Source organism: Phalacrocorax aristotelis, chromosome 7 (assembly GCF_949628215.1).
Source record: "Phalacrocorax aristotelis chromosome 7, bGulAri2.1, whole genome shotgun sequence".
Lineage (NCBI taxonomy): Eukaryota > Metazoa > Chordata > Aves > Suliformes > Phalacrocoracidae > Phalacrocorax > Phalacrocorax aristotelis.
In genome coordinates this window covers 44,010,220-44,033,262 of record NC_134282.1, presented here as the reverse complement: position 1 = coordinate 44,033,262, position 23,043 = coordinate 44,010,220, and the positions used below count along the sequence as shown (strand labels likewise).

The 23,043-nt window shown below is 37.6% G+C and overlaps 1 protein-coding gene across 4 annotated transcripts; it reads left to right on the top strand.

The window, feature by feature from the left end:
• Positions 1–43: 43 nt before the first annotated feature.
• Positions 44–22,637, top strand: USP8 (ubiquitin specific peptidase 8). Of its 4 annotated transcripts, none has more exons than XM_075100462.1 (20): positions 44–191; positions 5,750–5,920; positions 6,588–6,732; positions 7,206–7,291; positions 9,868–10,012; positions 10,628–10,685; positions 11,426–11,570; positions 11,845–12,007; positions 13,236–13,380; positions 13,589–13,806; positions 14,921–15,505; positions 16,764–16,853; positions 17,444–17,524; positions 17,922–18,184; positions 18,765–18,977; positions 19,516–19,726; positions 20,063–20,299; positions 20,808–20,950; positions 21,323–21,455; positions 21,684–22,637. In XM_075100462.1, the coding sequence occupies exons 2-20, from the start codon at positions 5,817–5,819 to the stop codon at positions 21,867–21,869; spliced, it is 3,351 nt and encodes a 1,116-aa protein (XP_074956563.1). In that variant the 5' UTR covers positions 44–191; positions 5,750–5,816; the 3' UTR covers positions 21,870–22,637. The 4 variants fall into 4 exon arrangements, with proteins under 4 accessions (XP_074956563.1, XP_074956562.1, XP_074956565.1 ...); XM_075100461.1 differs by having other exon boundaries at positions 11,411–11,570; XM_075100464.1 differs by lacking the exon at positions 16,764–16,853.
• Positions 22,638–23,043: the final 406 nt, after the last annotated feature.

Below are 23,043 nucleotides of genomic sequence, written 5' to 3'. Positions count from 1 at the left end.
CGAGCCCGGCCCCGCGGCCCGGATAGGGCCGCAGAGAGTCCCCGCCCCCGCAGGGGAGCGGAGGCCCGGGAGGGAGGAACGCTGCCGAGTTCCGCCTCAGCAGCCATGGCCGAGTAGCGTCTTCTCGGCGGCCGCGCTCGGAGATGGGCCTGCCCCGGGCCGGCAGGCTGAGGCAGCGAGTCCCCGCGGCGGTAAGTACACGGCCGGACCCGCCGCGCTAGCCAGAGGCGGCGGCCGGGCCACCGCGGGAGCGAGGCCTGCGGGGCAGGCAGGCTCGCCTCACGCCCTCCTCCGGCCGTGGCGGAGGGGGCGGGCGCCCTTTGGGGGAGCCCCGGGCCCGGCCCTGCCGCGCGTTGGGGGGGGGGGCGGGGGGGAAGGCGGCCCTCAAGGGGCTGCGGAGGGCGGGGGGAGCCGCGCCGGGCTGCGCAGAGAGCAGCGGGGAGAACTAGGCCCGGCCCGGCGAGCAGCCCTCCGCCCCGGTGCCGGCGGTGTGACCTTGGGCAGCCCGCAGTCCCTCCGTCCGCAGCCCGGCCGGGCCGACGCGGGAGCGGCGCCGGGGGAAGCCAGCCCGGAGCCCGAGAGCGGCCGGAGGAGGGTGGCGCGGCGTTTCCCGGTGCGCGCTCCCCCGGCCGGAGCGGGCGAGGCGGCGAGCTGCGGTGTCATGGAGACTGCCACGGCCCCGGCCGGGCCCGCACCTGGCTTCTAACAACCCAGTTGAAAACTCGGAGGCGTTTTCAGCCTTTCTGTCACCTCCCTGGTTTCTTATCACCTATACTGTTTGCGTATGCTTTGCAGATTTTCATTTATCTAAAAAAGTGAAGCTATCTGTGTTCTTACTTAGACTGAATAACTTCCAAACTTACTGTATAAAATCCAACCTTTTTTCTTTGTTTTAAAAAAAGCAACTTTGTAGCATCTTCTCTCCCCATCAGTATCAGTTAAACTTGGATGAGCAAACTGTCAGAAAGGATTTTCTCACTGTGCAAAAAGAGTGGTTCCCAAGCTTGGCAGCACAGGTAGTTTCAGCACGGTACGTGGCCAAAGACAGACCCGCAATGTGTTACTGCCACGATGACAGGTGGCACCCGGCAGCGTGATGAAGGTTTGGGTGCTCTGTGTGAGCATAATGGCCTTGCTGTAAGAAGCCCCAATGGTTATAATCAGCCTATGCACATGAAGTTACAGGACCAAGGCCTGTAGGATTAACAGTACTGGAGCCTGAAAAAAAAAAGCTAGAGGGCTCTCAGAGATAAATATGCTGATTGACTGTGTAGTTCAGTCATGTTAAAATACTGTACCTGTAGATTAATACTGGTAATCTTAGCAAAACCAACACTTGTGTACAGAGTAGACAGTAAAACTTAATTCCAAGAGAACTGAGGAACTTAATGCTCATGAGAAACCCGTTTCTCATTTGCCCAAGTCTTAGAGACAAAAATAAGTAGGTGAATAATACTTCATTACATACTTGAACTAGTGATGCATAGTCGTTAGCACATCAGTTTATTTCAGACTCTGTTAGTGTCTACTGCTTGCAATATAACTGCTTCTGCGCATTGTTCTTGCCCTGGTCATTCCAATGAAAGCTTACTCATATCCTTAGTAAAACAGGCATGATAATTAGATGTTGACAAACCTGTTACAAATAGGTATGTTTCCCTGTCAGTGTAAAGGTATCCATTCTAAGTATTTTAAATGCCCATAAACATCCAAGCATTACTTCCCTTATGTTTTTGGGATATAAGGCACTTAGAGTGCCTGCTTTTCAGCACTCCCAAGTATTAAAAAGGAGCCTGAGATAGTACTTAGGCTGGGGGCAGGACAGATCCAGTTTCAAGTTTGATGTTAATTTTTAAGAAAAAAAGTTGTCAGATCTGAAATAGGTTGTTTCCTCTTCCTCACAGGGTTGACTAATAGCAGACTTAGCTACTATGGCTTCTTCAATCCCTTGTATTCATGGTTTTATAAACCAGTTCTCTTTTCTTGCTGGGAAAGAAGATATCTCTCTAAGGAAGAGATGTATGGAAGATCCACATATAAAATTGGAAGGGTTCATTGATGCTTCAGTGTTGCCATTGTATTAATATAGTGATTGTAAGTGTGGGACGAAATGGAATGCTTGGCAAAAGTGAGCATAATCTAGTCAGTACAGCTTGGAGCGGCAAGAGTTTATCCTGATAAATGGACATGGTTCTGATAAGTACAGTTCACTGCAGTGCCTGTAGTGGAAACAAATACAGACCTCATACAGAACTTGCAGTAGCTTGCCTATCTCCATGCATTGCACTACTGTATGTTAACTACTCCCAAATGTCTTTGTGTAAGCTACTTTGCTGGAAGAACCATTGAGACCAGGTCAGTTAAGTATTGGATATCTGCAAAAATTCAGGTTCCAAATCAGCTGGTTAAATATTATATATGAAGGAGCTGATTTGGATTCTGAAATCAGTGTTTTCCCAAAGCCTGTGTAGAGGGAAAAAAAAAACCTAATTCATATGAGTATAAGAGAAAATCAAGCTACAAGTGCCATAAAATTTAGTAGAAGTTTAAGAAGTTTTAAGAGTTCTTCTGAGTGAAGACTTAGAACAGTCAACTGGCAACTAGTGGTTAGCCTCTAGGTTATGGTAGGGGATTTTTGCTGCATAAAACTGAAAATGTTATAGTTCCATAGTTAAAGTTCTGTATAGAAAAATTAATTAGAAACTGCAGCTGAAATGTCAATTTATGACATATGCTGTATGTAATTCTTCTGTTAAATAGGCTGTTGATAATTTGAGATTTCTTTTTTTACAAAATATTATTCCTAATCCATGCTTATACATTTTGTTGCACCATATTTTATGAATTATGGTGCTGAGGGATGTCAAAAGAATAATACCTCATTTGTCAGATATTGTGGTTAGTAGCTCATATTTTGGAAAAAGGTATAGAAATTTCTTCAGATCAGGAAATAAAAGTTCAGTATTGAACTTTTCTGGCAATTTGAAGACCTGGAGTCATAACTTGCAAACCATAGCAGAAAGGCATGGAAAGCCAATTTTTGTTCAGAGCCAAAACCTGGGATTTGGCTTTTATCCACTAGTTCTACGTTTGTGTAGATGAGGTTCCAGAAGAACTACCCGTATCAAGGTGTGTCAGCAACACTTGAGACTTTACTAGCATCTTTTGCCTTCCATTAAATGGTTCATCTTCCACACAATCTTGGGTTTTTTCCTCATATGCACATAGGCACAGTAACGTTTTATACATATCTTTTTTTGGATGACACGTTTAGTTACAGTATTCTTCAGAACATACCCAAATGCTGCCACTTAAGATTAAGAAAATACTGGTTACATAACAGAGCAAACACTGAAGATATATTTGGAAAGGACTTAGCTTCAAAGAAAAAGCCTATTTACAGTTCCAAGCAAAAAAAAAAAAAGCCAGGTAAAGACATGCTCTGACGGTAGGACTAAACAAGCAATGCTAAAATCTTTTGAGTGATGCCTTTCTTTGTAATTCTATGAGGTTGTAAAAAGTATGTCTTTGTTTTAGGGAAAAAAGCTTTTAGATTGCAAAGGTCTGTTATTTTGCGGCAGGGGTGTGAACGTGTTTTGTTTCTACTGAATGCAATTCTTCTGATGAATTTTCTGCCTTGTTTTCAGCACCTAAATATCATCCTGAAAATTACAGTTGAACATACAATACCTTGTATGGGGAAGACAGTGTTTTAAGATGAGTGGGATATGGGATATAATATTAAATTTATGTATTAAAATTAGTATTCAAGGACTTTACTTCCTAGAATTATTTGAAAACCAGTCTCCTAAGGAAGGATTTTTGACAATCTTAACTTTGAAAAGTTGCTATCTATTTGGAAAATGAGCAAGTACAGCATTTGTGTTTAAGCAGTAAGTTACCTAGCTGGATATTGTTTAGTCTGACCTTGGCATGCCAGACCTTAAACTGAAGGCTCATCATTAGATGTGTATCCTATTTTTGCATTTATTTCCAACATGAACTTATCAAAGGTTTGGGTTAAATTAGTGGCTTTATTTAATAATCAGTTCCTAAACCAAGTATAATCAACCTAGTGATACTATATATGCAATGATACTTCAAGGAGTAACAGCTATGTGCAACGGGAAGGGATCACATTCCCCTGTCAGCTTCTCATTCTTGGCTCTGCATGCTGATGGCTCTCTCTGTACAAGGTGTGTAGCATTCCACCTTTTCAGCAAGCTGAATTGGCTCAATAAGAGGTTGGTGAAGTACCACACCAGCATGAGAAAGAGGGAAGGAAATCAGGACTACCTCATTTGGTGGCAGTCAGCTACAGATAATTCAGTTCTGTGAAACTTCACTCTGAGGTCACTGGCTGATGGTTTTTTGGTCACACTTGTCATGCTGATCACCACCTTGAGAATGGAAGGAAAATGCACTACCTTCATCTCCTGAAAGGCCATGTTTTTCACTACTAGGAAATAATTTATTTGTTGGAATCATTTGAGCATCTTTCTTCTAATTAGTTCCCCTTAATTTCTTTGGTATTGCTAGCACCTTAATGTATCACCACTTGAGGAAGAGTTAGTTCCTCCCCTGTCACCCCCAAGGGCTAAAATAGCTTACCTTGTATGAGATTCTAAGATTTTTAGTTAGACTATCTGTATGAGACTTAATGGACTGCTCTATGCAGCACATTAGATGAAATGATGTAATAGTCCTTTCTGGCCAAACTCTGCTTAACTATTTCATGGCTACCTGGAGAGCACTTGCAAATGAAAGCAGAAAGACAATGATACCTAGGAGTTTAAGACCTACAGTATATCCAAGAAGTTTTAATTCAACTTTAACAGCAGCAACCTTTCTTTTCTGAGCTTGTCTCTTAATACATTAGAAGTCACATTTCCATGGGTGTAGTGTGCATTTGCAGAGGTTTGTGCTAAGGGGTAGTGATAAAAATAATTATCAGTTACTAATTTCAGAGTACAGAGAAGTCAGCTATTTTTTCATAATATACAACTATAATGCCAGTAACTAAGTTTGCTTGATATGATGATTTTGAACATTAAGTCATTTTTTTCTTACTATTTTCTTATTCTTTTGTTAGCAACATATTACTAACATTCTGTATAAATTACCTAGAGTGGTTTAAAATAATGCTATCACTTTGGGAGGATTAATTTGTACTGTTAACTGTTCAGCCACTCTGCTTACATCAGTAATACTTAGAACCGGTACAGGAGGACCCTTACAGATAATTAACATTTAAGTATTTGCAGTTTAAGCAGCTACATTATTAGTCTCACTTCTGGCAAAGAAGTTTTCTTTGACTTCTGGAAATACTTTATTCCTTTTATTACAAATAATTACCCAGAATAAGTGACAGATTTTTGCTTTTTACTTTAAATATATGTATATTTATGTAAGTAATTCTGTTTTAATAGTAGTAATCTAGATTAGTATCAGAGAGACAGGTGCATTGATAAGTACTGATGCTGTAGTATTATAACAATATTTTGCCAGATCATAGAGGATCAGATCAGGTACTAGAGCTCCAATTCATTACCTACAATTAAGTTACATTTAGAATTTTTTCAGTATAGCTTAATCTTTACCTGCATAAATTCCAGATTGTTTTATACTAGTGCTAATTTCCATAAAGCAAGATAAATTAGGTAATAACCCCATACAGGTACCTATACCTGTATTAAAAGTCATTGGAATATAATTGGGCTCTCCCTACTTCCCCCCCCTTCCTCCCCAGAAAAATATTGATAGAGACTTCTAAGAAGCTGTACCATCCTAGAAAGGACATAAATAACAACATTAACATGCCTGCTGTGGCATCTGTACCTAAGGAGCTATATCTCTGTACTTCATTGAAAGATCTCAACAAGAAGACAGAAATAAAACCTGAAAAGACAAGTACAAAGAGGTATGTATATTTTAATTGATTTTGGATTAATATTAGAAGTATTACTTCTAACAGTGGAGCAGGTATCAGAACTGTGTTGTAGATCTAAATTTCCTCAATTATTTGTTAGATATAAAAACCTTTTGATAGTCTTATGTCTAGATCTCTCAACTGTCGTATCAGATATGCTTACTGCCTGCAGAAGGTAACTTCACATGCTGCCAAAACCTGTCTTGGACAGAGCATGATGACCATGCAAGTTTCGTACTTTGAGAAAAAGGCTACATAAATGCAAATTCTTAAAAATTATAAGTAGTTTAGCAAATGTGTAAATAGAAAATATTTTGGCTCTAGCATTTTTAGACAATAATTTCATTTTGTCATACTATGAATTAGTGTTTTCCTCAGAAAAATATTTTGTTTTTTTTTTTAAGGGAAAAGTACTTTTTTCCCCATATCTCAGTATGGCATTTAACTATGGGAGATTTTAAATGAGGCTAGTAAACTAGCAAAGAGAAACATTATTTGGAGGAGCATGATGGTAACTTATATTTAATGAAAGCCTTATAGTAAGATGATAAAAATCAAACAATATATAGGCAGAGGATATGAATACTTAAAATGGCATCTTGTAATTGACTTATCCCCCAACACCTTTTCATTACATGCTGTACTCCTTTCATTTCAGTTATGTGCAGAGCGCCCTCAAGATTTTCAAAGCAGCAGAGGAAAGCAGATTAGACCGAGATGAAGAAAAAGCTTACATCCTATATATGAAATATGTGACCGTGTATAACTTTATTAAAAAGAGACCTGATTTTAAGCAGCAACAGGTATAAAAGCTTTCTGACTGACCTCTTCTGCACTGGTGGAGGTATTAGAAGTACAGAGTATTATGCTAATGCACATTCAAATTATTACACCGGTATTAAGTAAACCGTCTCACGATGATATTTTTTCCTTCCTATTTTTGACAAGTCTATTGTTAACTGGTTTTAATACACAAAGCATATAAATTGTCAGAGCTGTGCATATTTTTTCAGGAAAAGGTACTCCTGTCGTCTTTCCTGCTCAAACTTTTTTGTGCAGGTGCCTTCCCTAGCCTTTATTTATTAGTGCTATAGAACAATTTTACTTACAAACTCATGTTTGAGAGGAATATTTTGATTCAGAACAGTTGGTTACCTTTTGATGGTATTAATATCATTATATACCCATTCTCTGCACATTAGCAGCTCTTGATTGCACAAATGTAGGCATTATTAAGCTGTACTACTAATATGTGGGGTAATGCTTGTAATTTTAGGATTATTTTCATTCAATTCTTGGACCTACAAACTTAAAAAAAGCTATTGAAGAAGCTGAAAGACTCTCAGACAGCCTTAAACTCAGGTATGTGAATACAGGTAATAGATAAGATATTGTTCATTACACCTGAAGCCTGTACATGTGCAATTGCAGATTTTCATGCTATTTAGCAGTAAGGGATTGTACTTGAGTAGACCTTAGATACCCAAAACTCTTGAGAGCTTAAATTGTTTATCCACAGAAGTCTTATTAGAGATAATTTTCATCATCACATACTCTAACACACCACTGTATATATTGTCTTTTAATTCTTGGTAACTATGATTTGTTGATATTGTCTCCTATTTTTTTAATGACTAATAAAAGAAACCACAAGATATAAACTATATATACACGAGAGATGATCAAGAGCCATTTCCTCCTTACCCTTTGCATCATGAGGTCATCTGAAACCAAATATACCAATGAATGTTCCTAATATTTACATATGTTAAGAAGTCCTCCTAGCATGGATTTAGTTTACACTAACAAAACACATTTTTGATTCTTTAGCTAGCTGCTATACCTTTTCTCCACCTCTGCCATGTGCAGCATGTATATGGAAATGCAGTTTTGCCAGTGTGTAACTGAGCCATCACTAACAGGCTTTTGGGTAACTCACTCACAGCTGTCAAGTTACATGTCTTTGAGCCATAAGCCATGAAATTGTGTCAGTAAGGAGTTGTCGAATCTATCTTTAAGTGATATTTAGTGCAGTATGTCTTGCTTCCAGCCTTATCTGCTTCGCCCATTCTTAGGGACTACCTTTCTTGCCCCTTTCTCACCCTTTCAACTGTTTCCCTTCAGCTAGGCACATTTCCCTTCCCATGCCACCCCCTCCACCCCCAAGTATTATTTGAAAGCCCCCTTTGAAGTGCTTAATCCATAAATTCAGTTTAAGTGAACAAGGAAGTAAGAGTGTAGTTACATGTATACGAAAAGAGACTTTTCAAAGGTGTCTCATGATGCTATGTATGAAACAATCGTTAAGTTTTCCTTACTTTTAGTTGAGTCTTACAATTCAATAGAGCTACAAATTCACTCTAAGAGTAAACACTGATAATGTTACAGAATAACCAAAATTATTTAGAGACTTATTGTTTAGTAACTTGTGGCTTTTTGTGAAAGGAACAGAGTTTTGAAAGTTAACACAACTAATAACTTTCAACTACTCTGGGCAAAATGTGTATATTTTTAAAGGGAATACAAGTGAAACATGATTCCTGTGTAACTACAGAAGTGGTTTCAGGGAAATTATTTGTATAATTTCTTCTCCAGGCAGTAGGCCAGCAAATAGTTTAAACATTAATTGTTAACTAGAAGTATAGCTGCTGAAACATCATTTGTATAGGAGCAGGAATACCTACATGAATGACCTCCTATTTGCTTCAAAGGTGTAAATATTCCATATTGACTGAATTAAAATCTGAAGTATGCTTTAGTGCCATTAACTCCAAATGAGAACAAAACACTCTTTTCTAACTTATGATGCCTTTGCCAAATCAAGAAGCCTATTTAAAAGATAAATTACAGGCTTGCAACCTTCTTCCTATTAGTGGCCAGTTAGCAGAATAAACTGAGACAGAATTTGATTTAATGACCTAGTTTATTAACACAGTACTCTTGATATGAAATACAGCTGTATTGTCATCATTGTAATCCTGAATAGGCAATATCTGATTAAAATGAGCAATTTCTAATACAGTTCAGCGTTCATGTTTCACTGCTTGGTTCAGTCAAAGCTGTTAGTTCAAAACATTCTTTTTTAATGGATCACTAGTAACCCTTAAGCTTCTCGGTTACATTAAATAAAACAGAATGCTATCTAACAAGAGATGTAACTGTACAAACCTGCAGTTGGTGATCTAAAAAGCTGTAGTTTGGAGGCCACTGGTTTAGAATACAGTGATTGTCCTTACAATGGCAAAAGGTTGGGATGTTAATTTTAAAGTTTTAAAGCTTTATGAAGAGGACAGCTGTAGGCAGAACCTAGGTCCACCAAAGCTCTCGAGTATATAGGATTCTTGCATTGACTTCACTGTAGCCTCAGTGTTTGAGAGAAACAACAGGGACACAGGTGAGGGCATAACAGTGTTATAAAGCTGGCATCCATCCTGAAGGTGACTGCTGCCATATAGGTACATCTGATCTGACTTTTCAGGAAAAAACTCAGGAATAAGTTAGCTTGGTTATCTGTTATTGTTAGCTCTGTTGCACAACCAAATAAAATACCTGGGATGACTGTTATAATATATTGAAGTTTACCTGTAAGTCACCATACTTACTCTTTCCTCTGCAAAATGAGACCTGTTACATTTAGTGAAACCATAGCTAAGCATGACCCCACATTTAGAGAAAAAAATTAGTTAGCCTTAAGAGCAGTGGCTATGAGATAGGACCAAAAAAAGCATTTAAGAATAAGAAAACCAACCCCAGAGTGGGAGAAATAACATGCAGTCATGGAGGAAAATGGGGTTTGTTGGAAATAGAGATTGACAATACTTCAATTTTTTTGAAACACTTTTTCCTCCTGAAGACTTGATGATTCTGATCTTAATTATCCAAGGCTAGCCATTAATGCAATATTGGGGGGAAAAAAAGACTTCATTTTTTTCCAATAGATATGAGGAAGCTGAAGTTCGGAAAAAACTTGAAGAGAGGGACAGACAAGAGCTGCAGAAAAAACAAGAACCAAAAGATGATGGAAAGAGTTCAGTGAAAAACTCCTCAGAAAGTGCTGTGGATTCCAAAGGAAAAAGCCAAAGGGTAATTGAAGATGTTTACAAAACCTTTAATTCAGTTTAACCATATAGTTTTAATCTAGCATTTGATCTCTACTAGTAGCGATTTCCAGTTCAGAATAATTTTTTAAAAAATTACTCCCCATTACCCTTCTTTGACATTTCTTTGAAAGATGTTGAGTCCTACCAACCTCAGTCTTGCAAAAAGATAGACTAGCTTTTTTGTAAAATCAAATTCTGTTGTATAATAGAGTTAGCTAGTGTAAGAAAACCAAGGTAATGGTAATAAGCTGATTTCATGGATCACATCTCCTCTTCAATAGAGGGCTGACTTTTCAGCAATAGTGTGGAAAGAAACTCATTTCTCCACAAATGCTTTGTAAGTTTCATCTAGCAGATGATGCTGTCCTAGGTTGTGTCACCTTTTTAACTGGCTTCTTTCTACCAGTTGCAGCAGCAACCTTGGTGTCTTTTTAGTACATCCGTTCAACATATCTTTAGAAAAAACCTTTTTCCTAGACTTCTTCCTGTGGCTTACAGTCTGACCAATTTCCTTGAAGTTCTATGAGAATCAGTGCCTGTTGGCCACCTTTGTTCCAAGTATTGATATTAAACTAATTTTTTTCCCCTTACAACGCAGATTAATGGTGAGAGGAAGCATTCACTGGAAAGAAGGGATCAGTCTGATAGTCTGAGTGGTAAGAGATGCAAAGTTCACACAAATATGAAAATACCATATACATATGCACCTATTGCTTAAGCAGTTGCAGTTCTTTTAAGGAGTTATTTCACAGTCAGAGCGTTTTAATGAAATTCTAGTGTCCTGCATTTCAGTAACAGCAACTGGGTAATTAAACTCTGTATTGCAGGCTTCGTCACTTCTCTTTATCTTAGAAAGCTGTACTTTTTCAACAGTTTAATAACTAAAGCTGAACTAGCCCTAAAGTAGTCAAAGTAGAAAGAAAAATGTCTCTTCAGCTGATAAGAAAAAAAATCTCAGCAAGGCTGAAACATGCCAGCTTTCTCTTACTTAAATGAGAAATTTTTCCTTTTCCCTCCCAGTCTACTGGTTTTTGTCCCTGTAATAAATACATGAAAATGTTCTGTAGAGGAGCATCTGCAGTATGTAGTTTACAAATGCTTGCTTATATAGCGTGATTTAAATGACACCACAAAAAGTTAAAACTCGTTTCACTGAAGTGTTCGGTATTGTCTAATGCAGCAGATCAAGTGCCTATCACTACAGTAGTAGGAGCAAAAAGGCCAGGATGTTTATTTCATAGTGTCTCACCTCCATGACTTTGTGGGACTTTTTGTTCCTTTTCATCTGTTTGCAGTCTTGATTGTACCAGTGAGATGTGATCATAGCTATCTCCATTTATAATGTAGATAATATCTCCGTTTATAATGTATAATCTAATAGCTGTTGTATTTCAAGGAGCAATCACAGCTGAGAAACTGTTTGCAATGATGTCGGACAAAACTATTGAATTGATTATAATGGATGCTCGAAGACTGAAAGACTATCAGGAATCCTGTATTCCAAGATCTATCAGTGTCCCAGAAGAAGCTATCAGTCCTGGGTATGAAATAATAATTGATAATGAAATATTTAATTTCATAAGTTTATAAATTGACTAAAAAATGTTTTTAAAGTTTGTACACTTAGTTTTGATGTCCCAGATGTGTACAAGTGGGTGAGACATCTGGTCAGCTCTGTTCTTGCATGTACTGACTTCAAGCCAGAGCATATTTATTTTATCCAAGTGCATGCACGTAAACACAATAGGGATTATATATTGTGGGACAAAGTGTTACTTGTACATTTGTCTTTAAATACATGTCAATACATTTCAGAGTTACTGCGAATTGGATTGAAGCTAGACTCCCAGAGGATTCTAGAGATACATGGAAGAGGAGAGGACACTTTAATTATGTTATACTGCTAGACTGGTCTAGTTCTGCTGAAGACTTAAAGCTAGGAACAACCCTTCAAAGCCTGAAAGATGCACTTTTTAAGGTTGGCAAGTGTTGTTGTATAATAATTCATCTCAATAAATAAGAAAGTCTCAAAGCACCTGTAATTACAAAGTATATGGAAGACTTAATGACACTTTAGGCAAACATCTTTGTTCAGTTTTCAGAAACTGCTTATTTTGATAGCAGAAGTGTAGTCTGAAGTGTCACATTCCATGCTAGTACTCTAGTAGGGGACAGTATAATTCATTAAACAGGTAAACAGCAGAATGATTCAGCTCCCTGCTCAATAGCTAGCTCATAAACTTGAGTTCCTGGCTGACAGGGTTATTTGGGAAAATACTTAGTACAGTTTGCCAGAAAAATTGTCACGCTCTTTCCTGTATTATCAACTGCAATCCCTTATTCAGGGGCGGCTGGCCACCTGCATAGGCAGGCCAAAGAAGGCTAGCTTCTTTGCAGTCCTATCAGCCAGGCACTTTCTAGAAGGGAGGTGTTTTGTTGAAGGAGATCCCAGAAGTATTTTGAGCATAGTTAACTTTTGTGCATTATTGAAATTAACTCTAAGAGAAACATGAACTGAAATTTGAGCTTCATCAGTGCAAGGAGCTTAGAGTCACTATTGAGTAGATGCTTAACATTTTCAAGTCAGAACTCTGGCTACAGCTGTGTTGCCCTTGCCCTCTATATAGGTGGCTCTTCTGAAAGACTTTACATCTTTCTGTTACCTAAGCATTCAAGACTGGGGTTCAGAGATAGTTCAGGGAGTTCTCCCTGTTTATTGCTTTGCAGAATATTCTCTGAACCCCTGTGCTTTGTTCATGTTCTAATACTGAGGACCTTGGGAGGAGGCCAGTCTGGAGCCTGAACTCTCAAGGGTTTTTCAGAAAGTTAATGTTACACTTTCTAAAGCCAATGCCCCAGTCACTCAATAAACTTAGCAGATAAACTGAAGCAAGTATTGTAATAAAAATATTTTTCTGCATGGAGGATTGTTTTCTGAAGTAGTAGTAAGTGGTTCTTTCTGTATTGGAAGTATTCAGACCGTGCTATAGGTAGAACCAAGAACCTTACTGTGTTGGGCATTCTCCAAACAGAAGGAGGATCCCTGTTCCCCAAAGTTTCTGCACCTGTTTCAGTCAATAAGACTGAAAGTCTCAGAAATAACCTGTTTCATAATGTAATGACTAGACACAGAAATTTCAACAATGCAGTTAAGATGTAAAAGTTTCTCTTTTATTTTTAAATAATTTCAAACTTTTTTCTTATAGTGGGAAAGCAAAACTATACTGCAAAATGAACCTTTAGTTCTAGAAGGAGGTTACGAAAATTGGCTCCTTTGTTTTCCCCAGTACACAACAAACGCTAAAGTAACTCCACCCCAGCATAGCAGGAGTGAAGCAGTGACTGTTTCTTGTAAGTATAAAGGATGACACACACCCCCCCCAACCCCTCTGTGTTTGTAATTACTGGCTGTATCTTTAATTCATCCAAATGTGTTTGGGATAGCTTCATTCTATGCTGGACCTCATATCTAAAGTTTGGGGTCCGGTGGAAGGTGGGGGTTATTTTGCTTTTGTGTTTAAGAGCTGTCTTATGCTTCCCTCTTCTCTCCCTCCTAAAGTGGATTTTACGTATCCATCTCTGGAAGAGCCAGCTCCTGTTCCACCTGTTGCTATAAAGCCATCTTCAACAGAAGTGATCGAAAATGAAGCAACAGAAGATGATTTAGAAGAGAGGCTAAAATCACTTAACAGACCAAACGTACAGGATGTTGCTGTTCCAAAATCTGACAGTTCATTTGTAGTTAATCCAGTATCAATTACAAGAAGTATCCCTGAGGTAGGCTATGTTTCTTTTTTCAGAGTTAGTATATGGTTACTCTACTAGAGACCCACCACATACAGAAGCCTAAATCCACAAACATACTCACTATTTAAGGCTTGTATGCAAGGGTACTGGTACAGAGACTATTGGTGGCCTCTGAAGCCATCATAACTAATCTACAGAACTTTATGAAACTGAACATATTGAGTATAATTGCAAGACTAATTAATATTTTGATATAAGCACCTGAGAAATTGAAGGTCAGCAATTGATCATTGATTCAGAAAATCTGTAAGCAAACTTTTCTACTCAAAACACATATATGATGAAATATAGGGAGGGTAGTTAGGCTGTGGCTTACCTTTGCTATTCCAAAGCTCTGTTTTCCAGCAACTTACCTTCCATCAAATCATAAGAACATTTAGGTGGCTTGTCACTCTTGGCTCAGTAGTGGAAAAAAAAAATTTGTTTTTCCCTTTCATGGGTCTAAAGCTTTCTAGATATACCTTTGTAGAATCCTTACACTAAAATAGCATTTTCCTTAGGAGACAAGGCTAAGTAAAACCCTTCACTTCCACCCTTCTAGATATGGCCTTTAATACATATTTTAGCCAAGGGACCCTAAATGGTAAAAATAGGCCTTGTTTCTGTTCTTTCCTATAGTAGATTAGCTTTTATTTCTTCAGAACCCCCACTTCAGTATCAAAACCAACTTGGTCTCCTAGGTTTGAGCATAAGCCATTCTTAAATACCTCTTCCCATCAAGCAGTTCTGCCTTAATCACATGCTCTGTCATATGATTGAAAGAGTAAAGCCCAGATTAGGCTGCCTGATTTCCCTAAAACGATCACCTTTGAAAGCTTGAAAATAGAGAGTTGTAGTAATCAGCACTTAATGCTGTTCTTACGGTTCTGTAGAGCTTGTTGATTCTTATCTCACACCTGGAAGTTAAGTGAATACCTACTTTTACTAACAGGCAATTTGAATTACCAGCTATAATGAAATTGAAAGTTCACTCTGTCTGGCAGGAATATTGTCTTTATTCTCTTGTGAATCTAATTTAGAAAAAGCTTAGCTATCAGAGCAGTAATAGCTATAGTGACTTGTTGTTCTACACTTTGTGTTACAGGTTGATCGTTCTAAAAAGCCTTCACTAAAAATCCCTGATGATAACAGAACAAAATCTGAAAGTACAGTCAGTGACGGCCAGCCTGTTGAGAACGGACGAATAGTTCCAGACCGGTCCACAAAGCCATTATGTGATGCAAAGAGCATTCTGACAGAAGAAGAAAAAAGTCGTGTGCATGCAGAAACTGCTGCTCTGCTAGAGAAAAACAGACGGGAAAAAGAACTTCGTGAGAGGCAACAAGAAGAACAGAAAGAGAGACTCAAGCGAGAAAAAGAAGAACAAGAACAAAAAGCAAAAGAAGAACAGAAAGAAAAGGAACACAAAGAAAAACTACAGCAATCTAAAGATGACAGAGAACAGGAGAGGGCTGAACAAATAAAAAGAGAACAGGAGGAAAAGGAACAAGAAAGAGCACGCAAAGAAGCAAAAAGGCAAAATAAAAATGAACTAGAAAGCACTGGTGCAAAAAGGATTGAGATGGACAAAATATCTATGGAAGAAAGAGAAAAGGGAACTCGAACGCCAGAAATGCAGAGGCGGGCACTGGGTGATGCATCTCAGACCTTTGTAACTGTTTCAGGCAAGGTTAGTGAAAAAGAGATTGTCACCAAATGTGGACTAATTATTCAGGATAATTTCTGAATGCATACTCTAGTATAACCTAGAAATTTTAAATATATCATTGGATTTTTATTTAGGCCATTTTTACATAAATGTAGAGGAGAAAGTTAAAACCAAGGCACAAATAGATTTTTGGGTTTTTTTTTTTTTGCAAGACAGCCTTGATTCTTGCTTGTAGGCGACAGCATGGAATCCCTGTAGGATAATAAAACTTCCACTGACATGGAGCTAGAAGGGATGGTTCATAGGCTGCAATCCTCTGTTTCAAAAATAGAGGCATGGTGTATATTATACTGTTGTAACACATGGTAGGGACAGAATTATATTATCATAACAAACTCATTAGTGCCTCCAGCTGCGTAAATGTTGATATAACAGGATTTTGTTGACTGGCATAGGAAGCAAAGCAATACCCTAATCTAGTATTTTTGCTGAGAACAGTCCAGTTCTAACTCTCTATGAAGGTGTCACAGTTCCTTCTTTCTTCATAATCTTGAAAAAAAATTGCAAAATTTCTGAGAGTATAAAAATAATCTGACCATGAAACAGGAGCCATTTGCAAAGCTGAGTTAAACAGAACAGATGTCTTTAAAACCATTTCTTAAGAACATGCATTAGGATATTTTTCTCTGCCTTTGCAACTGCAGTTGTTTTTTGACCAAACTTTGATGCTTGTGTAATGCAGATGCACAAGAAGGCCAAAATAAATCTTCCTGGGCAACCTTGGCATATCATTCTTGAGTGTTTGTTTGACTGACAGAACAACTTCACATAATCCCAAAATGGCTGGCCATGATATAATAAATTAGTAATGTTGGCTTCACAGTTCCTTTTTCATGGAGAGGCTTTGTCACAGTGAGAAGTAAAAGGGGAAGAAGTCTTTAATTTAAAAAAAAAAATCTAAACCCCACAGCTTTTAGGGGGGGAAAGTAGTGTAGATGGAACGCCTGCGCTTTATTTCTAAGCTCTTGAAACTACATAACACTGTTCTACGTCATACAACATTCAGCTACGAACGCTATTCCAGCAAATTGCCTATAGTATAGACTAGGAAGAATAAAAACGACGTGTAGATACTTGCTCTAACCACTTCTTTGTGCCACATGCATTTAATGACCAAAAAAAGAGAATATAACTCTGCTTTTCCACTGTTTTGCTTTATCAGCATTCTTTACTGATATCCCAGATGAAAACTGAAAGGCTTCTCTAAAATCTTTTACAGCAAACTGGGGTTAAAGGACAACCAGACAGTGGAGCTCAAAAGCCAGGACCCCTTAGAGAGGATTCTGAACAAGATACTGAAAGACTTAAAGTAAATACAATGCGTTGTATGTAGCCAAACCCAATCGAGTACAGCTGCTTTATGGTTATTATATTATGTTAAATTCTACCTCATTTCAATTTTTAAAGTCATCTTAAGAAAAGAATATACCATGTTTACACCTGTTTACTTCCATTCATTCGTCATATTCATCTGGACAAAATATTTGAAGCTTTCACTAGAAATCTTCATATGTTTTTGATGGCATTAACAAGCATTCCATACTTGTTTGTCATTTCACGCATACTCTTTTGCATACTGCTTTGAAAGAGAGAAAAGATCATCCATATGTGTTTAACAGAAGCACGTGTTCCTAATAAGGTAGCTTCTTTAGGGAAAAAATTGAATATTCAGACTTCTGTGAGACTGAATTGTCCTTTTTTCCTGGAGTGTCTCAATAAATGGGTTTTGTTTAGATTGAGTGATACAAAATAGTAGTACTATATTACCATTACAATAATCAAGGATTTCTTATTTAACTGTTTTGCATTAAATCATGTAACTATATAGGGAAGGTCAGAGACAGCTTGCTGCTCTGCATAAGTAACTATACATACCTTACATTTCCATTTATTTATTAGTCTCAGCGGGAGCCATTAATGAGAGCGCGAAGTGAAGAAATGGGAAGGATAATACCAGGACTGCCTGCAGGTTGGGCAAAGGTAACTTTCTATTCTGATGTTATAACTGAGCTGCCTTGTTCAGTTTCGAACTGCATTTCAGTTGTGCCTTTCTTCTAAGTTAGATCATCCAATTCCCCACCCGCTGCCTTCAACTTCCACACAGTTATTTTCTGAATTTTAACATTATTTGTAGTGAAACTAGGAGAGCTCATCTGCTGTTTCTGGTACTAAGCAGTTGCTGTTTAATATGCATTTTGGTGAAAGTGGTGCCTTCCAGTAAATTAAATCCATTAAGTGTTGAGGCCAGTCACAACTGTTAATGTCTCAATGCTTGAAAAAACTCATGCGGTGTTCCTACAGTAGTTTAAAAATAGGTAAGTAAGTTAATGATGGATTTTTTACTTGGTTTTGAAACAATTTGTTTTTTTTCCCCAAGTTTCTGGATCCAATCACTGGAACCTTTCGTTACTATCACTCGCCAACAAATACTGTTCATATGTATCCACCAGAAATGGCTCCTTCATCCACTCCTCCATCAACCCCTCCAACTCATAAACCCAAGCCACAGGTCACTGTTGAACGAGAGAGAGAACACTCCAAACTGAAGCGCTCCTACTCTTCCCCAGATATAACCCAAGCCATTCAGGAGGAAGAGAAGAAAAGAATTCCTGTAACTCCTGCAGTCAATCGTGACAATAAGTATGTTTAATAAGTTATACTGCAACTCATCCAGTATGAGCGCATATAGGACTTTCTTTCTGTTTAACCTACTGAAATTCATTAATATTTTTCTGGGTAGGTTTGAAAGGATGCAAGAGTGATAGACCTAAATTTCATAGGTAAAAGTTCAATGTATAGGATAGTTATCTTATGAGAATTAATTGTTATGTATTAGCATGAATTTCAGCGGTCACAATGTAACTGGACAATAGTTGCTTTTGAAATGGTGGCATTTGTGTTAAGATATTAAATGCCAGTCTTCTGACAGCTTGTGAAATGCAGAGTTTTCAGTTTTTAGACTGGGTTAAATGAACAGCTAATTCTTCACCTGTGAATTTAAAAAAAACAAACAACCTAACAACTGATAGAGCCTATAACTCAGCATCATTATAGGCCAGTGTATATGGCTTTCTCCCTATTATGTGTACCTTAAATGGTGGCATTTGGTGACATCTTGTGCCAGGATATTTCATTCCATCTGAGGGAGGGTGGTTCTGTTGGCTTACATGCACGGCCTTCTCAAGTCTGAGATTCCTAAAAAATTATTTCTTCCTTACAGGCCACCCTGTTACACTAAAGCAGAAATTTCAAGACTCTCTGCATCACAAATTCGGAATCTTAATCCTGTATTTGGGGGATCGGGACCAGCTCTAACAGGGCTTCGTAATCTAGGGAACACTTGCTATATGAATTCCATATTACAGTGTCTGTGCAATGCACCTCACCTGGCTGATTATTTTAACAGAAACTTGTATCAAGATGATATTAACAGGTAACAAACAATCTCTTACTCTCATCCTTTAATTTATAATTGAAGGAAAAAAACCCTGCCTTTACCATTGTTAATTAAAAAAAAAATATCTTAGTGGGGTTAAGCGGGCCGGGGTGGGGTGTTTGGTTTTTTTTTTTCAGTACGAGACAAATGCTGACTTCTAAACGTCTTGACATTTTCAAAATTTGTGTGTGTGACAAAATAGATTTTACTGGACAGTCTTAATTAAAATGTGCTTACCACATTCTTAAATGTAAGTGTACTAGAGTCTCCTAAAACTGACAGAATATTTAAACAGGAGTTTACAAATCAAGCTGGAAACAACTGTACCTTCCCTCAGCCCAGTCTTGAATATAGAACCAAATTACAGTGCCAAAGCAGGCAAAAATTTTAACACAGTCTAACAGCCAGGGTTTTTTTAATCTCAAGAAATTACTTTGAAACTGGGATAATGTCTGGAATTAATAACAATGTTTTAAAAAAAGTTATTTGGATGGCTCACTATATTTTTATTTTGTTGGTCTGTTTAATTGTATAGGTCAAATTTCTTGGGGCATAAAGGTGAAGTGGCTGAAGAGTTTGGTGTAATAATGAAAGCTTTATGGACAGGACAGTATAAATACATCAGTCCAAAAGACTTCAAAATTACAGTTGGGAAGATTAATGACCAATTTGCAGGGTATAGCCAGCAGGACTCCCAAGAATTGCTTCTCTTTCTAATGGATGGCTTGCATGAAGACCTAAATAAAGTAAGCAATGCACTTGTAACAAATTATACATCTGTCAGATGATCAAGAGAAATAAATTTTAAAAAGACCCTCTTGTTTCATAAGAAGGTTGCATTACTGGAACCTTGTACAGAAGGAAATGCGAGTATTCAGAATTAGAGTAGGAATTTATTTTGGAACAGTATAAGGTTCTGAAGGGAGTAATGGAAGAAGCCTAACTAGATAAGAAATGGATGGCTACACTGACATGTTTAAATATTCTTGCAAATATTCATTAGTATGGTTGCCTATAGATTAGCCTTTCTATTTTTATATATGTTAATGTATGGCTGTGGTATTTAAACTTCTGTTATCCAGGCTGACAACAGGAAAAGATACAAGGAAGAAAACAATGATCATCTTGATGACTTCAGAGCAGCAGAACTGGCCTGGCACAAACACAAACAGCTCAATGAATCCATTATTGTGGCACTCTTCCAAGGCCAGTTCAAATCTACAGTGCAGTGTCTTACATGTCACAAGAAGTCTCGGACCTTTGAGGCTTTCATGTATTTGTCATTACCGCTTGCATCCACTAGTAAATGTACACTGCAGGTACGCTGGCTCTAGAGAGAAACAGTTCTTGGCATAAAAACACTCCTCTGTGGCTTCATTATGTTTCTTCTCTCAGCCTCTTGTTGAAGGGGTTGGTCAGTATTTCAGCTTATTCTAACCTGAAACATGAACAGGTCTGAGTCTTATTTTTAAATTCTTCTAAAGTTTAAAAAAATAGGTCATTGCTTAAAAGTTTCAAAATACAAGCAGGATGGAAATACGTAAGCTGCAGTACCAGAAAAGACTTGTATAGTATTTGATTTTGTAGGTGATGGTAGAAATCTTTTGTGTTTTTAAACAAAATATTGTATGTATGTTTTGAAGGACTTGCAGCTAATATACACGGTAAAATTTACTTCCACACATGGATTTAACTCACTTTTCCTCATCTTTGTGAAACATTGCACACAGATAATTGATGCAGTTTAACAACCAAATAGGAAACGTATTTTTGCTACACCTCCATAAACACCTGACCTTCCCAATCTGTGTTTGTATTTTGTTTTAGGAATGCCTTAGGTTGTTCTCTAAAGAGGAAAAGCTCACTGATAACAATAGATTTTACTGTAGCCATTGCAAAACTCGGAGGGATTCTTTGAAAAAAATAGAAATTTGGAAATTACCACCTGTTCTTCTTGTGCACTTGAAACGGTAAGAGAAATGGTGATCGGTGAAAATTAATTAGGGTGAAGTGACCAGGCTTTGGTGGAGACTGATTGTTCCAGTGCAATAGCTAACCATTTTTAATTGGAGAAAGTCCTGAATGTATTTCTGGTTGTAACGTTGCAAGAATTCTGTTTTCATCTGATGCCTCTTTTATTGGGCTGTAGTTCATGAAGCACCTTTACAAGTAATCTCTTTTCATTTGTTCTAAGAAACACATGTGCAAACATTAATAGAATTGCGGGTCAAATGCTTTAGTTGAGATCATGTCCTGGTTAAAAACAGAGAAAACAAACATGCTTAATATTCTTAAATAGCGTGTGAACAACCTGTAACTTTTAATACATTTTAATTCTCTAGATTTTCCTATGATGGAAGATGGAAGCAAAAACTTCAAACTTCTGTAGATTTCCCATTGGAAACTCTTGACCTTTCACAGTATGTTATTGGTCCAAAGAATAACTTGAAGAGATATAATCTGTTTTCAGTATCAGTAAGTAACTGTGTCACATCTCAAAGTTCAGCTGGTCTTTATGCTGGGACTTGGGCTAGCCCATGCGATTCATCTCTGTTTCCAGGCTGCTTACTTGGTTACAGATTAAGTTGTTATTCTAAAAAGAATGATTGGTATTTAGTAAAAATCTCACATTCTAGTTTATTTCCCTAACCAGGGAGGAAATGGCGGCTTTCGAGGCCATTAATTCTTTTCTTATGTTTACAGAATCATTATGGCGGGTTGGATGGAGGGCACTATACAGCCTACTGCAAAAATGCTTCAAAACAGCGCTGGTTTAAGTTTGATGACCATGAAGTATCTGAGATCTCAGCGTCATCTGTGAAATCTTCAGCTGCATACATTCTCTTTTACACATCCTACGAACAGCGAGCAGTGGACATGGCCACGTAAAGTAGTGTGGGTTAAGGAAACTGGTTTTCTTTTTATAAGAGCAATGTAGGTATGGGAACGCATATAAATATGCAAAACTATGACAAACATAGTCACTTACAGCTACGAGGATGGTTGCAGCAGCTTTTCTGCAAGCAGACTCTTTCTGGTCGGTACACTAGTGCTTAAAAATCAGAAGACTGATTAATAATGCTTGTGGTAATACTGCCATCTGTGAAACCATTTAAAAAGCATACTTGCATTACCATTTATTTAAAAGACAACTATATTTTTAGTCTGCTCCAAAATTAAATTCTAGCTTAGTCATCTGAAATCTATTAACAAGTAGTTTAGAATGTCTTAAAATCCCAAGGCGTATCTTGGTTTTTATTTTTTTCTTTCACTGTTATGGCCTTTTCACATTTCTAACCTTAAGCTTGATTCTACTGTGAATACTCTAGAATGATGTAAACAGTTAGGAATGTAAGTGTACATATGGATTGCATACTTGCACATTGGAACTATGTATATAAAAGATGTTGTCCTTTTTGTGAGAATCTCTAAAACTCAGAGGATTGCGTTTATTTGCCAGCTCTAAGTAACTGCAACACTACTTTAAAAAGCAGAGCTGTATTTTTTTCTGTTAGCTTTTGTCAATATTTGTGCACTTCAGAGTTACTCTAAACAAACAAGATTTTCCTTTTTAATTTTTTAATATAAATTTTCATGTACACATGCATTAAAAATCTTAATGAAGAAATGATTTAAAAATATATCCTGTTAAATGTATGTTTCAGTTTGGTGTTTTCATTCTCAACTAGTTGTGTAATGGTCAGGAGCCTACATAATGACAGTGTGAGCCATACTCACACAGTTTAAAGGTTCTTCAGATGAAAAAAATACTACTTTGTGTAGAACTGATTAGTTTAGAAACTGTTTTAGTTGCATCTTGTGCATTTCCCTGCTTTGGATTTGGGTTAGTTTTCCCTCTCTGATTAGGCTGGCATTCGAAAATGTTAAATCCTACATTCTGAGCTTTTATCTGTCTACATGCATGTGTCTTGCTGATGGAATTAAGACCAGGATTGATTGTTTTCCAGAAGCTTACAAGCCACAAACAAATTTGCAGTGATAAAGGGACAAAATGACAGTACTAGAATAATGCCTTTTTATTTCTTTGATATTAATGGTCACG

What these genes read in the sequence shown, in the direction of transcription:
- USP8 (XM_075100461.1), top strand. Translation starts at nt 5,817, where the DNA reads ATGCCTGCTGTGGCATCTGTACCTAAGGAGCTATATCTCTGTACTTCA. An exon ending in GAAAAGACAAGTACAAAGAG is followed by an intron (nt 5,921 to 6,587) that starts GTATGTATATTT and finishes CTTTCATTTCAG; the next exon opens with TTATGTGCAGAGCGCCCTCA. An exon ending in TGCATGAAGACCTAAATAAA is followed by an intron (nt 19,727 to 20,062) that starts GTAAGCAATGCA and finishes TCTGTTATCCAG; the next exon opens with GCTGACAACAGGAAAAGATA.